Source organism: Parus major, chromosome 5 (genome assembly GCF_001522545.3).
Source record: "Parus major isolate Abel chromosome 5, Parus_major1.1, whole genome shotgun sequence".
Lineage (NCBI taxonomy): Eukaryota > Metazoa > Chordata > Aves > Passeriformes > Paridae > Parus > Parus major.
The window spans coordinates 16,548,661-16,561,764 of NC_031774.1; the positions used below are offsets into that span (position 1 = coordinate 16,548,661).

The 13,104-nt window shown below is 38.5% G+C and overlaps 1 protein-coding gene across 6 annotated transcripts in view; it reads left to right on the plus strand.

The window, feature by feature from the left end:
* The window catches only part of CHID1 (chitinase domain containing 1), a 100,660-nt gene that overhangs the window by 1,507 nt on the left and 86,049 nt on the right, over positions 1–13,104 (plus strand). For 4 of the 6 annotated variants that reach the window (XM_015631958.1, XM_015631963.3, XM_015631960.3 and 1 more), the window contains 6 exons: positions 1,558–1,725; positions 2,878–3,027; positions 4,329–4,461; positions 5,396–5,440; positions 6,773–6,879; positions 8,155–8,216. In XM_015631958.1, the coding sequence (XP_015487444.1) occupies positions 1,600–1,725; positions 2,878–3,027; positions 4,329–4,461; positions 5,396–5,440; positions 6,773–6,879; positions 8,155–8,216 (623 nt within the window). In that variant the 5' untranslated portion in view covers positions 1,558–1,599. Of the gene's footprint in view, positions 1–336; positions 406–1,557; positions 1,726–2,877; positions 3,028–4,328; positions 4,462–5,395; positions 5,441–6,772; positions 6,880–8,154; positions 8,217–13,104 lie in introns of all 6 variants that reach the window. The other 2 variants (XM_015631961.1, XM_015631962.3) reach the window with 1 other exon arrangement.

Here is a 13,104-nt window from a genome sequence, read left to right on the forward strand (position 1 = left end):
CAACCTGCTTTGTCTTATTTTTTAAAATGTGGAAAACAAGGGGGTTACCAGTGACCTTGAAGTCAAAGTAGAAGCATAAGACCTTAATTATTCATAATAGTGAATTTCAAGCGGTATAGCAATTTAGCTTCTGCAACACTCTCTGGATCCAAGAAATATTAGAAGGCTTTATTCCTTTTATTTTACAGCTTCTAAAAAACTTGACTAAAATCTTCAAATAATTTTGTACGTGAAGTTTTTGATGTTCTTTGGTGATACTGGCATTGTTTTTCAAGGACTTCTGCCATCATCCTTCAGCTTTGTTGCCTAATCACATAATCCTCTCTTTTCCTGCAGAATCCCTAAATACTACAATAAATACTTCTGGTTTTTAAAATCTCATTGCTAAGTCACATCCAAATACTAGTAAGTTTTTTGGTTTGTTGTTTTTATGTCTGTTTCATTGAGTACATTTCCACTGAAGCTTTAAGGTTCTTTCTGTCACAGTATTCAGAGCCTCAGTCTGGTGTTGTGGAATCCCTCACCTGATGTTTTGTACAAAAACAAAGTACTCAAACTTTGAGCAGCACTTGTTACCAGTGCCAGTAGAACAAGTATTGTAAATATGTGTAGAAATGAACTTGTAGGTCTTCAAAGTGAGTGGTAGAGTAATATAGAAAGCAAGATAGTTTTTTAAGTTCAACAAAAATTCAGAATACTGGAAAAAATCTTTTTTCTTCTCCATCAGGATCTCATATTTATGAGGAGCAGCTTGATACAGATCTAGAACCCTGATTCCCCAAATGCCAAATATTTTTTTCTGTGTTTTCTTATTCACTGCTGGGAGCTAGGCTGGGAAAGCAGTGTGACTTTTAAATGGGGAGACTTTGGAAAACAAGCTCTGACTGTATTTGAATTTTTTATTTCAAGTCTTCCTATAGATGCAAGGTGTGATAGATAAATAGAACTGTTGTCTACTAATTCTCTTTACCTGGTACTAGGACAAAATGTCCAAACTATTCTTCTAGACAAAAAGGACATTCCCCCCTCCCCTTCTTTTTTTTTCTTCAGTTTCTGTGCCAGTGACTTGGCAAGGAATTGAAACAGAACTTTCACCTATTACATTAAAGGCACATAGCTGTAAGCATATAGCTATAACTCTTTATGTCTGTTAATTAATTTATGACACACTGACCAGGCTGGATAGACCAGAAACAAATGTTATCTCTTATTTGCTATAGAAGAGGTAAGGTGGTATAATAATTATTCTGTGCAGCAGACATTTCTCTCAGTTTCAGCTGTAAACAGTTGTACTTCTTCAGGGGGATTCTTTAAAAAGGAAGCTACAAGAGTCCAACCCACTTCATGTGATACAGCTGTTAAAACAAGGGACAAAAAAATATGTTGGAGTCTAGAAATAAGCTCTTACAGTGATCTGCTTTCGTTGCCAGAGCAAAAGCACTATTAGACCAGTACTACCTTAATAAGTCTGATTCTAAACAGGAGAAGATAAGAAAATGTCTTTACTTTTTTTAGACATTAAAACTGAATGAAACTGTTATATTCCTCTGTTCACAGAGACTCAAACCCTTATGTTCTAAGGAGAAGAGAAACCTTGACATGGGGGAAAACACCATGAAGCTTCTCTGTGCTTCACTTTCTCTTGCCATGATATTCTGGCTAGCTGAAGGTACTCTGTCAAAAACAGATGCAAAGAAAGGAGCTACAAAAAAACTGGAGGAAAAGGTAAAGGAAATAACTGAAATTCTTGTCTTATCTAACATGTGCAGTGAATTAATTGAACTTTGGTAAGTGGCCTCTACTTCTGTTAAAACAGTGTTAATGCATTTCTGCTGAAGCTTATATTCACAGATAAAACTTGAAACTGTCCTTTCCTTCAGCTTTTCTGTTGAAAGCTGAATGTTCATTTCTTGAAACGTATGATGTAGACTTCTGCATCTATATCCTGTATGCAAGTTGCAGATGCAGGAAGTTTTTGTCCCTTCAGGGAACACACTTCCATACGTTTGGAAACCAGGATGGGGAACAGTAGTTTGGGCCAAGAGCTCTAGATCATTTACTGGTAGAATGGAGCCTTGCCAATGGGAAGGCTGTATCCTGATGAAAGAGTTTGAAGAGCGTTCTAAGCAATAATTCTTTTGCAGGCAGAAATGATTCATAGTCCCACACAGAGCCAGCATGCTGAAGTGTCTCTTCACTTGCTGAGCATGTTGTTGTTTCCTGTCATTATGCATATACATCTGTCAATGTTTGTATTACTTGCTCAACATCTACCAGGAAGCAAATCTCATCTGCAGATAGTGAGGGTAATATAAGGTGTTAAGTCAGGTCAAATCCCTACATTCCTTACAATGAATCAATAGATGGCTTCTACATACCCACCATGCATGTCTTACTAGATCTTCTCATTCTGTTTTTATCTGCTAGGTCAGTTGAAGCACCTTCCCTAAAGAAGAGCGTTTAAAGTCTTGACCTTCAGTAACCACAATGCAGCATTCTCAGATTAAAATATATCCAGTTTAAAATTTGTCTTCAAATTCTTGGTTAAGAACTTCTGAGTAACATGACAGAAAGCATTGATTACAAAACAGAACACCATCATCTGTCATAAATTATGTTCTTTGCTCTTATAATATCTTGGATTTGGGGTTTTTTTAATATGCTTTTTACTTTCCAAATAAACTAAGTTTACCGATGATGACCAGTCATTTCTGAGGACTTGTGTGTTTCAGTTCTAAATCAAAGTACTCTGCATCATTTAAAAGGAGTGCTCAGAGTTTAATGAAGTGATTTGTTTTGCTGTTGTTTTTAAAGTCTGTTGCCACTGAAAGTGGCCGTTTCATATAACTGCTTCTGATAACTGTCTTCTCTCCACAGAAGGTGCATTCTGATAAAAATGTTCAGGACCGGGGATTGGTGGTTGTGGATCCAAAAGCAAAGGATATTATACTGGAACATAAAAGTTATTGCTCCAAGAAGATGAAGGAACGACATTTCTCGGGAGATGTTCTGGGATATATTACTCCTGTAAGTTGATACATTTAATAAAATTTGTGCTTTGAATGAATATGCAGCAGACTATGCTGAACTGCAACTTTGCATCCCTGCTATAAAAATATTTTTATAGTAATGGGGGCTGCTGGTTAAATACAGTCAAATAGCCAGACAAGTATTTGAGACTTGATTTGGGGTTCAGGTGGTCTCAAGCCCTTGTTCTCCCATCTGTCTCTTGGAGGCTGTTTAGGTTTTATTATTTTTCTTCTCCCTGGCATTGAGGAATACACTTAGAGCAGGTACTGGGTGTGCAGCTGGTGTGGGAGCTGCAGGTTGTGCCTGGGTGGGAGCTGTGACCTGGTGCTGACCCTCCAGACAGCAAAGAGCACAGGGACCTGTGGCACCGGCCAGGGAACCGGACACTTGGACACAGCAGGAGCCAAGGGTTCAACAGAAAGACTCCAGACTATCCCAGGCATGGAGGGCACAAAACCTGGGCATTCCTTTGTTGGGGGTCCGTCCCCAGCAGACTAGTTGGAGCTATTTCTGTTTTACTGCACCACAAATAAATTACTGTAAGGATCCAGACATCTGGGACTGTGCCATGGGAAACCCAGGGCTGAGCCAGTAAGGAAACCCTGTCTGAGCATGGGGTGTGCAGGGAGCCAAGAGGGACACCCCTGGAGTCACTGGAATTGCCCTCAGCAGTAAACGTTTGGAGTGGTGGGAGCGTGACTGCCAAGAGTGGTTTGCAGATGGTCAGACAGGGAGGCTTCCTTAACACTGGTTTTAACAGGGATGAGAGTATTTTCCTGTCAGTGGTGAGTCAGGTGAAGTTGCAGTGAAGTAACAATTGTATGCTGCTGTCAAACTGATGTCTTTTGCTATTCTGTCTCCTTCAAAGCATTCTTTCTTGAATGATAAATATTTCATCCTTTTTTTTTCAGAGGATAGTTTTCACTTGTTTTTGTCTTATACTGCTCAAAAGACAAATAGGTGCCCTATAAATTTTCACCTTTCTCAAGTTCTCTTGAACATAAATTCAGAGTCTGTAGATTCAAAACTGTGTGGGAATCTACAAGCAACTTGCTTAGTTCAGTTGAATTAGCACAATTTGAAGATTGCCTTTAATGTAGCTGTTAGAGCTTCCAGAGTACTTTCTTATTTAAATTAAAGCAATATCCCATAAAGATATAAAGTTTCCTCAAATGAATGAAGAAGGATCTAGGAGATGATTATACTTCTGTTAAAGAGTTTATATTGCTCAAAAGTGAAGTGAACTGCATATTTTGCTTCTGAGTCTCTCATGTTTTTTCTCTCCTTTGTTTTTCAAGTGGAACAACCATGGCTATGACATTGCTAAAATTTTTGGGAACAAATTTACGCTAATCTCACCAGTTTGGTTACAAGTGAAAAGGAGAGGGAAGGAAAGGTTCCAGTTCACTGGGCTCCATGATGCTGATCAAGGTGTTATTTTCTTTTTCTTTGAATATCAATTGCAGTATTGTTGTGACTAGGTAGGTTTGGCATATTAGGTGGGTTTTGCTGGCTCTGCCTCATGGTGAAGTACCTTCATCCACTCCATATTTTGGGGTTTTCTTCAGAGTGAACGTCTTTCTGTCTTCATCTGCTTCCACATGTGTACATAGTTTATTTGTCAAAAAATGTAAGTAGCAAGGTTGGCTTTTCCACCATGCTATCCACAAAGCTCCTCTTAAAAGAGGAAAGGGCAAAGATCCTGTACAGTCTTGGTGTTGCATTGTGCAGCTATTTGCCTGTTGTGGGTTTTGTTTTATTTCTTAGCAAAAACCTTTAGGCAAATTTGTTTTAGAAAGGGAAGATAAATTTAATTTGAAGAGAATTTTTTCCCTTCATTGTGAAGAAAGTGGCAGCAAATTTAAATTTCAGCTAGTATGTACTACTTCATGGTTTTGAAGTTAATTGAATGTGAAATTTCTTTTGAAATAGCTATAATTCTAACCATGTTAGTGCCTACTAAAAAATTCATCCTAGTGCAATGACTGCCAAAAAGAGTGGATGGGACACTTTGAAGTACCATCTGAAAAAGTAAAACATTCCTCCCAGGTGATGCCTGGTGGCTGCAGAAGTGTTGTTCTAAGTAGGGAGTAGGGTAGTTTCCATGATGAGGCAGAACTAAGCAGGAAGGGGCTGGGTGAGGAGTATTTTAAGGCTGTAGTGAATGCTGTGGTGCAGGTTCATGGCTTCAGATTCTGTGCATCACGGGATGTTCTGTCTGGGTGAATTATGAACTGCTAGTCTGTGGCAGGAAGATATGTATAATGAAACTATGGTACGTCATTTGAAGAATGCTTGAAAATACGTTGCCATTGTCAGCATCATTTATACTTTATCAGCTGTCTTACTTGATACTGTTTGACAGGCTGGATGAAAGATGTGAGAAAAACCTCCAAAAACATCAAAATAGGTGAGCCTCTGGTTTATTATGATTTTTTGCTTGCTTTTTATCTTCTTTAGCTGCTGGGAGAGAAAGGAAGGCTTTCTTCCAGGTCAGTATGGCAGGAGGGAAGATTACCTTAGCACAGCTGTATGGAGAAGATGTCTGAGAAGAAAAATTAAAGCAGTTAACTGTAGATAGTTAGGTAACTAAATGTTGACCTTCTTGATGCCTTTATATTTTGCCTTAGCTTCTTGTCTCTGAATAAATCCTGGGTTACAGTGCCCTCCCTGTAGGGATACTAGTATATAACACTGTGTACCTCCCTGGGGAAAGAAGTCTTCAAACTTGTTGCTTGGGGTTCTGTGTAGTTAAAAAGAAAAAAAAAAATAAATCCACATCTGAGTCAGTCAGACTTTCCTGCATAATAGTAGAAAAGTCCTGTTTGTTTCTTCTCCCCTTGAAGCTGGGAACTCATGGGATGTGCTACAGTGTGTCTTTAGGGAAAATTGCAAATACTGCTGTAGAGATTCTGCTGTGCTAGACTTCTTTTATTTGTTTATAGCAAGAATTATATGGAACTGTGAAATGCTTCTTGATTCAGAAGGGAGTATGAAATTTGAAATGTATTAGATAAATTGAATTCTCAGTCAGATATTTTAACATACTTCAGCTGCCAGAGGATAAAGCTTTTGAAATCACTCTATACTTTTCTAAAGCACTCTTTTACAACCATGGTAGTTAGAAGGGGCTTAGACACAGCTCCATAAAATCCATTGCCTTTTCCTTTGGGCATGATTGTTGACTCTTCCAACAGTAATTTTTCCCTATCTATGTTTTTAATGTTTTGTGTTTTTGGAAAAATAAATTACACAGGCTCAAATGCTTTCCAAAGGTAAAAATTTGTCTTAGGGCCTTGAGTTGAGTGGAGGAGTGAAGTGATATTGGGCTATGTATGGAGTAAATTAGAATTTGAGGTGAACTTTTGTACTTCATTACTGTGGTAGAAGAGATGCACAACTTAAAGATTGGTATCTTGTGTAATTGCTAGTTTAGTACTCTACTTGAGGCCCTAAGTGGTAGTTCAATTAAGAACGTTCAATCAAATGAAGGTATTTTCTCTTAAAACTTGTGTCAGTGCTGATCATTAACTAAACTTAAAATGAAGAAGAATGTTCAACGGTGTCAGTTTATCTATGCTGCTGAAGTTGGTCAGAGTGAAAAAGCAATTATCTCAGTTATGGGATATGATATTTACTGGCATCTCTGCTTGTATCTGCTGTATTCTGTTACTGCAGAAACATTCCCGTGTAGATAATAAATTCTTAATTTTCACTACTGATTGACTACTTTGCCTTATAGTGCCTCGAATTTTGTTTGATGGCTGGACTTACCAAGACTTTGAGAGTGTTTTTGGTAGTGAAGATGAGATAGAGGAACTTTCCAAGAACATGGTTCTGCTAGCCAAGGTAAAAAAACTATTTATGATGCTTATAAAATAGTGTGAGATGATACTTGATTGCTTTTGTAATATATGTTTTCTCATTTCTCATGATTTTGCATTCTACAAAATAGAATTGGATCAAAAGAATAATGAGGCAGGATTCTTAATAGTGTGTCCAGTTCCTATAAATATGAAATGTAGCAACACTTAAGTATGGGTGACTACGAGTCTAATGTGAGACTACATCAGTCTGATCAACGTAACCTTGTTGTCATTGGCAGCTGCACTCATGATTTTTGCCTGCTTTAAATTTCTCTTATATTTCTATTAAAAGTATAATTATTGAGCTGTGGCTAAACTGCTTAGTGGTATTTTCTGGTAGGCAGAAAAAGTGTCATGGGTGCAATGAGTATTGTTTTCTGCACAGGAATACATTCAGGGTCTGTGTGGTAAAGCTAAGGAGCCAATTTTAATACCAAGAATCATTCACTGGATATGTTTTACTGAACAGTTTTGCTCAGGTGTGATCAACCAGTTTTCTCAAAATGTTCAGAAACTAGGGACAGGAGAAGAGGAATTTTTCTAAGATTTCTGACCAACCCCTTTCCTAGTGGCTTTAGAGCTATCCCATGTGTGGGACTAGACAAGTTGCACCCAAAAGATATTCGGCATTGGTTGTTGATTTGTGGCAGCCTGTTTATTGTCAGAATAGGAGTTCTCACTTGCTACATGACATAAAGAAATCTAAAGTGCTCTAGAGGAAGTTGGATGTAGAGTTAAACTGAGTAATTTCTTAAAATTTGTAACCGATACATCAATTTTATCTCCTCAGTAACATCTGACCTCTTAAGGAGATCAGCTAAAGTACAACAGTATCCTTGATCATGCTAAGAATAAATTATCAAAAGGGAGACTAATTGTGGGAGATATTTGGAATCATGTCTATGCTAAATTAGCATTTATGTCTTTAGACTCAAGAGATAATGAGTTTTTTCCTGATACACAAGTAGAAGTGTGTCAAATGATTTGTTTAACAACCACCTTTCATTAGTGTCTGAATTTTCCTAATACAATATTGGTTTATTCTGTAAGAGTAGATATCATGGATAACTAATAGAGATTTTCAACTTTTGCATGTTTGTGTTTGTTAAATTATTTGTTTCTCTTGGACTTCTCCAAGAAATGCTGTGTTAAAGATGAATCTGGTGTAAGAATACAAAGCATGTTCAATCTGTAATAGTACAAGAAAAATAGCTACATGGTCATTAACTGTGTGTTGATGACAATTCTTTTTATTTAGAATGAAAATTTTGATGGTTTTGTAATTGAAGTTTGGAGTCAGCTGGGAAATCAAAAGCAAACGTGAGTATAAATCTCTAGGATGCAATTCCTAAAATCAGCTCCTTTAAAACATCCTTTTAATTTCTCCATGTTGATTTGAATATGTTTTTATAAATAAATACATTTCATTCTAGGACAACTAAAGGTTGTTCTGCTTGTCTTACAATGTTGTAAGTAGAAGGATTTACCTCACTCTACATGAGATCAAAGACTACAAAATAATCTTCACAGTGGGTTTAGCAGGCCATGTTAGTCTTTCATACTTGAGTTTTGCATGATGTAACTTTTACGAGGATGTAAAGGGTGCATCAGTTGCATACTCACTCCCATCTTGGCACTCGCCTTTATCATAACATTGTTTGGTTTGGGTTACTGGGTGAAGCTGGCAACAGTGTGAGACTTTGAAGACCTGAGGCAAACACCCAACTTCTGCTACATTTTCTGAGGAAAATTCAGAATAAGGTGGTGAAATTAATGATTTGGTGCAGGAATCTGAAGATTTTGTGTTAGTTTCTCAGGAAATCCAGGCATCCATTTCTGTAAAGTGCAGTGTTTCTTACAGATCTCTCTTGCCTACAATGTCTGGGGGAAAACAGCTTCAAGGAAAGCTGCACAGAATGCAGAGTTTATTATGGAAGGCTTTCACCTTTCAGAAAATGGTTCATTCAGGTTATTCTGGTTAGGGCAAATGTTCTGTCTGGTGGCATATATTAGTTACTTCTCAAAATGAGTGTACTATTAGCAGTCTTACCTTTTCCCTGTAAAGTTAACACTTGGGAACAAAAAATTGAAACTGCAGAATCTTCTTAGCTTTGTAAAGGGCTCCATCAGTTGCCCTGCAATGAGTAATCCTTCAACTAGATGCTCTTGCTTATAATTAGGTTGTTCCTAATTTGCCAGGTTGTTCCTAAGAGCTTATCTGTATCCTGAGCTCTGAACCTAATGCGGTGTCTTAATAAGGTAGCCAAGAAGGTGACTGAAGCAATTAGTAACTGCCAGTCAGGTGGTAGTGGTCATTTTATTTATTGTACTTACTGTATTTTAGTAAAATCAATAGTTTTCCTATTAGTTAACACAGACATAAAACAGACTGTGTAACTGTCATTGTAGGACTCACTGAACATAATTTTAAATACACTGGCATGAAAGTGCTGTATTGTAAATGGAACACATGAGCAAAGCATACTTTTCTGTTAGCTCCAGGGTGAGTTTATTTGTGGCATGGTAAAAATACTGCTCTCTGCCAGGAGCAATGTTGGTTTAAAACAGTTTCACAGAATCACAGAATAAGCTGAGTTGGAAAGGACCCACAAGAATCATTGAGTGCAGCTCCTATCTCTGCACAGCACCATCCCCAAGAGTCAAGCCGTGTGTCCAAGTGTGTTGTCCAAAGGCTTCCTGAATTCTGTCAGGCTGGTACTGTAACCACTTCCCTGGGGAGCCTGTTCAAGTGCCCAAGCACTCTCTGGGTGGAAAACCTTTTTCTAATATCCAACCTGAACCTCCCCTGATGCATATTTTATCAGAGAGAAGAGATCAATGTCTGCCCCTCCTCGTCCCCTCCTGAGGAAATTGTAACTGCAGTGAGGTCTCCCCTCAGTCTCCTCCAGGCTGAACAGACAAAGTGACCTCAGCTGCTCCTTATACAGCTTCCCCTCAAGGCCCTTCCCCATCCTCATGGCCCTCCTATGGACACTGTCTAATAGCTTTATGTCATTTTTATATTCTGGCACCCAAAACTGCCCCCAGAACTGGAGGTGAGGCTGCCTCAGCTCAGAGCAGAGTGGGACAATCCCCTCCCTTGCCTGGCTGGTGATGCTGGGCCTGATGCCCCCCAGGACAGGGTTGGCCCTCCTGGCTGCCAGGGCACTGCTGGCTCAGATCCAGCTTGGCTCAGATCTAACTTCCCATAGTCCAGGACCCCCAGGTTCCTTTCCATGGCACAGTTTATCTAACTGTGTGCTGGACATTTCGAAATGAAAAATTGGTGTCGTAAAAACTGTGAGTACTAGAGGAGATACTGCTGTTTAGTTGCCGTAGCCTTCAGTTACCTGAATGTTATTTAGGTGAAACACTACTTCCATTCACTGTGTGTTGTTGATGGAAGGGAGTGGGAAGTATTTTCCATAATTTCTGAAAAGGAAAGCCTTCTCACACCATATAATGGTAACTGGATCCTTTCCTCTGAGTAGGTAACACGTAATCATATGTGGCCACTGTGAAGAACACTTTAGGATTATCCTAATTTAGATGTGAGATTGTTTGTCACGAAAGCATACAGGGAAACAGAAGTTAGGAACTGCAGGTTTTTCCTCCATTTCAAACCTGATCTGATTTAAGTGCTTCATTGGAAACTCATTGGTCGGTTTTTCCTCCTTTTATTGCCATGTCCCTAAAAATGGTTAGGATGTTTATGGTTGGGATGGCAGCATTCTGAATGATGCCAATTGAGACAGAAAGCTGAAGTTGGGCTCAGTGTGTAAAGCTGTTTTGTGAATGTAGGAGGGTCGCATCATTGCATGGAAATTTTGTCTCATGGTGCCTCTAAGTTGTGGGACCAGTGTCTTCATTTTGAGGTTGTGTTTTCCTATCACTTGCTTTGAAGCTCGGTGGCTTGGCTATCCAGTATCCTAAGAGTTTTCCCTAATAATGTTATTTGCAGGGAACAAATGTTAGAACAGATCTTAAGGGGCAAAATTAAGTGAATTTATTACATTGGCAAGCCTATTTTTTTATTGCACTTTGACTGCTGTTACTTCGGGATCAGTTCATTTCATTTTGAGTAGCGGAGCAAGAGTTTTTTCTGGGTAAACATGGGTGGTCTTTTGCTTTGCTTGTCGCTGGAGTTGGAGCAGTGCAATGCCTCCTTTAGCCCACACCGTGGCAATATTGTAACGTGAGTCACACCTGATCCTCCTTCAGCTTGTGTCTTTCGGAAGTGGCAAACACCGGTAGTAAAGCAAGTTCTTAACCTAGGAAAGGTGGGGATTAGTTCGCAGAGGATGTCAGCACAGAGATGAACCCTCATCCTTTGTTTGTAGGACGGTATTTGTGTATGCTTCAAATAAATCATCTGTCGTAACTGTTAGGTGCAGTGTAGGCTTTCCTAGTTCAGATCCTTCAAGGTCAAATGCCTGGAAGTTACTTAACCTGCTTCTAGTTAAAGGGACAAAATATCATAATGATGCTCCTGGGAACAGATATTTTACCTTCAAACAACTTTCAGAGCAGTCTGACAATACGAGGAGACCTGCCTAGCTGATACGGTTTATTCGTTTTATTAAATGTGAACATGTTTTAGTTTAAAATTAAAATAAAAAAAAAATCCCTTTTTTTCCTGACATACAAGGAATAATCTCACATAAGCAAATAGCAACAGGTTATTGAAAGTCAACACAGATGCATAAAAATGTATGGGTATACACTGCAGCTGCCAGCTTGCTTTATGCAATATTAGAGCAGTGGTGTCTATCCAGAGAAAATATTTCACTGAGAATCATTATGGTTCATTTTTCAAAAACTAAATGAAGTGCGTATCTAGCTATTAAATTAATAAATGGCACTCAATTATTCTATATATTTCATATATCTGTGTTGAGGGAAAAGCTATGGAAATTTTTCCTGTAATGTTTTTAACTGTGTTATGGAAAAGATCTCTGACCCATCCAATGCACTGCCTTAGTGGTGCAGGAACACTTGATACAGCACAGGTTTCTTTATCCAGCTTAAAATGACAACAGAAGGATTTACTTACCGAACGCTTGTGCTTGATACGATGTTTCAGCTACAAAGTCAGCATCCACTCTCTAAAGACAATGTGCAGTGATACTTCCTAGCAGAGTGCACCCAGGAGCAGGTGAGTCTGCAAAACAATCTGAAAGCCTGCAGATTAGTGTCCTAACTCACCAATAAACTGGGCTATGATTTTAAAACTACTTCATGTATCAGAAAGCTGGATTAATTACAGCTGAAGGTCTCTTCTCAGTCAACTTCAGACGAGCAAGTGTCCCCATGAGGTACCTCTTTTCAGTAGCTGAACGTGAATATTGGATGGGCGTTTCTGTAACACATGCTTTCCCCTGATGTTGGGGCTTAAAAATTGCCTAAAAGCTTTGTGATTATTAAATTATGTAAGAATCTTCATGCCAGTAACTGTACTAGCTCTGAAGTAACACGTACATCCTTTGACCAGCCTCTTTTAGAACCTGTGATCACTGATCATTTTTAAAATTAGGTACATTTAGATGCTTTTCTTTCAGCCGTTTGCATGTTTCTAGAAAACCTTTCTTTTTTGGGGTACTCAAGTTAACTTTAGAAATTAGTGAAAATTTTCCTTTGAGGCCCAAGGAGTTATCTAAGAAGAGTTTTCAGTTTCCTGTTTATTCTAGCTGGCATCACAGATGAGGTGAAATATTGCTAAGAAGTTATGTTGCTGGCGTCCACTAAAACATGAAAATCTGTGGTTTCAGGCTTACTAATTACCTTCTGTTTAGTGTCTTAAGCAGAACTAACTCAGACTAGTTTGGGTTTTTTCAAGAGCAAAAAATTTTTCAATCATTCTGGTTTGGGGTTATAGAATTCCTCTGTAATGCTTAGCAGACTAAAGTATTACATTATATAAATCCTTTGTGCTGCTTTATTTTGGATATCATTAAATGTTGCTTTATCAAAATTATCAATTTTTATAAGAGAATTATGTTCCTGAATATATCTACCTGCTTTTATGTTAGATATCCTGAGCAGCCTCTTCTCTGGTTGTTCATTTAGAAGCCTTGGTGCCTCAAGTCTTACACAGCAATGCTGTATGCATATTTTGTATGTTTTCACATGTATAAAATGGCATTGGGGTCTTCTGTTTAGGTTCTTAATTTTAGAAATAACACCTGTTCCATCTGAGGAACCTGAATTG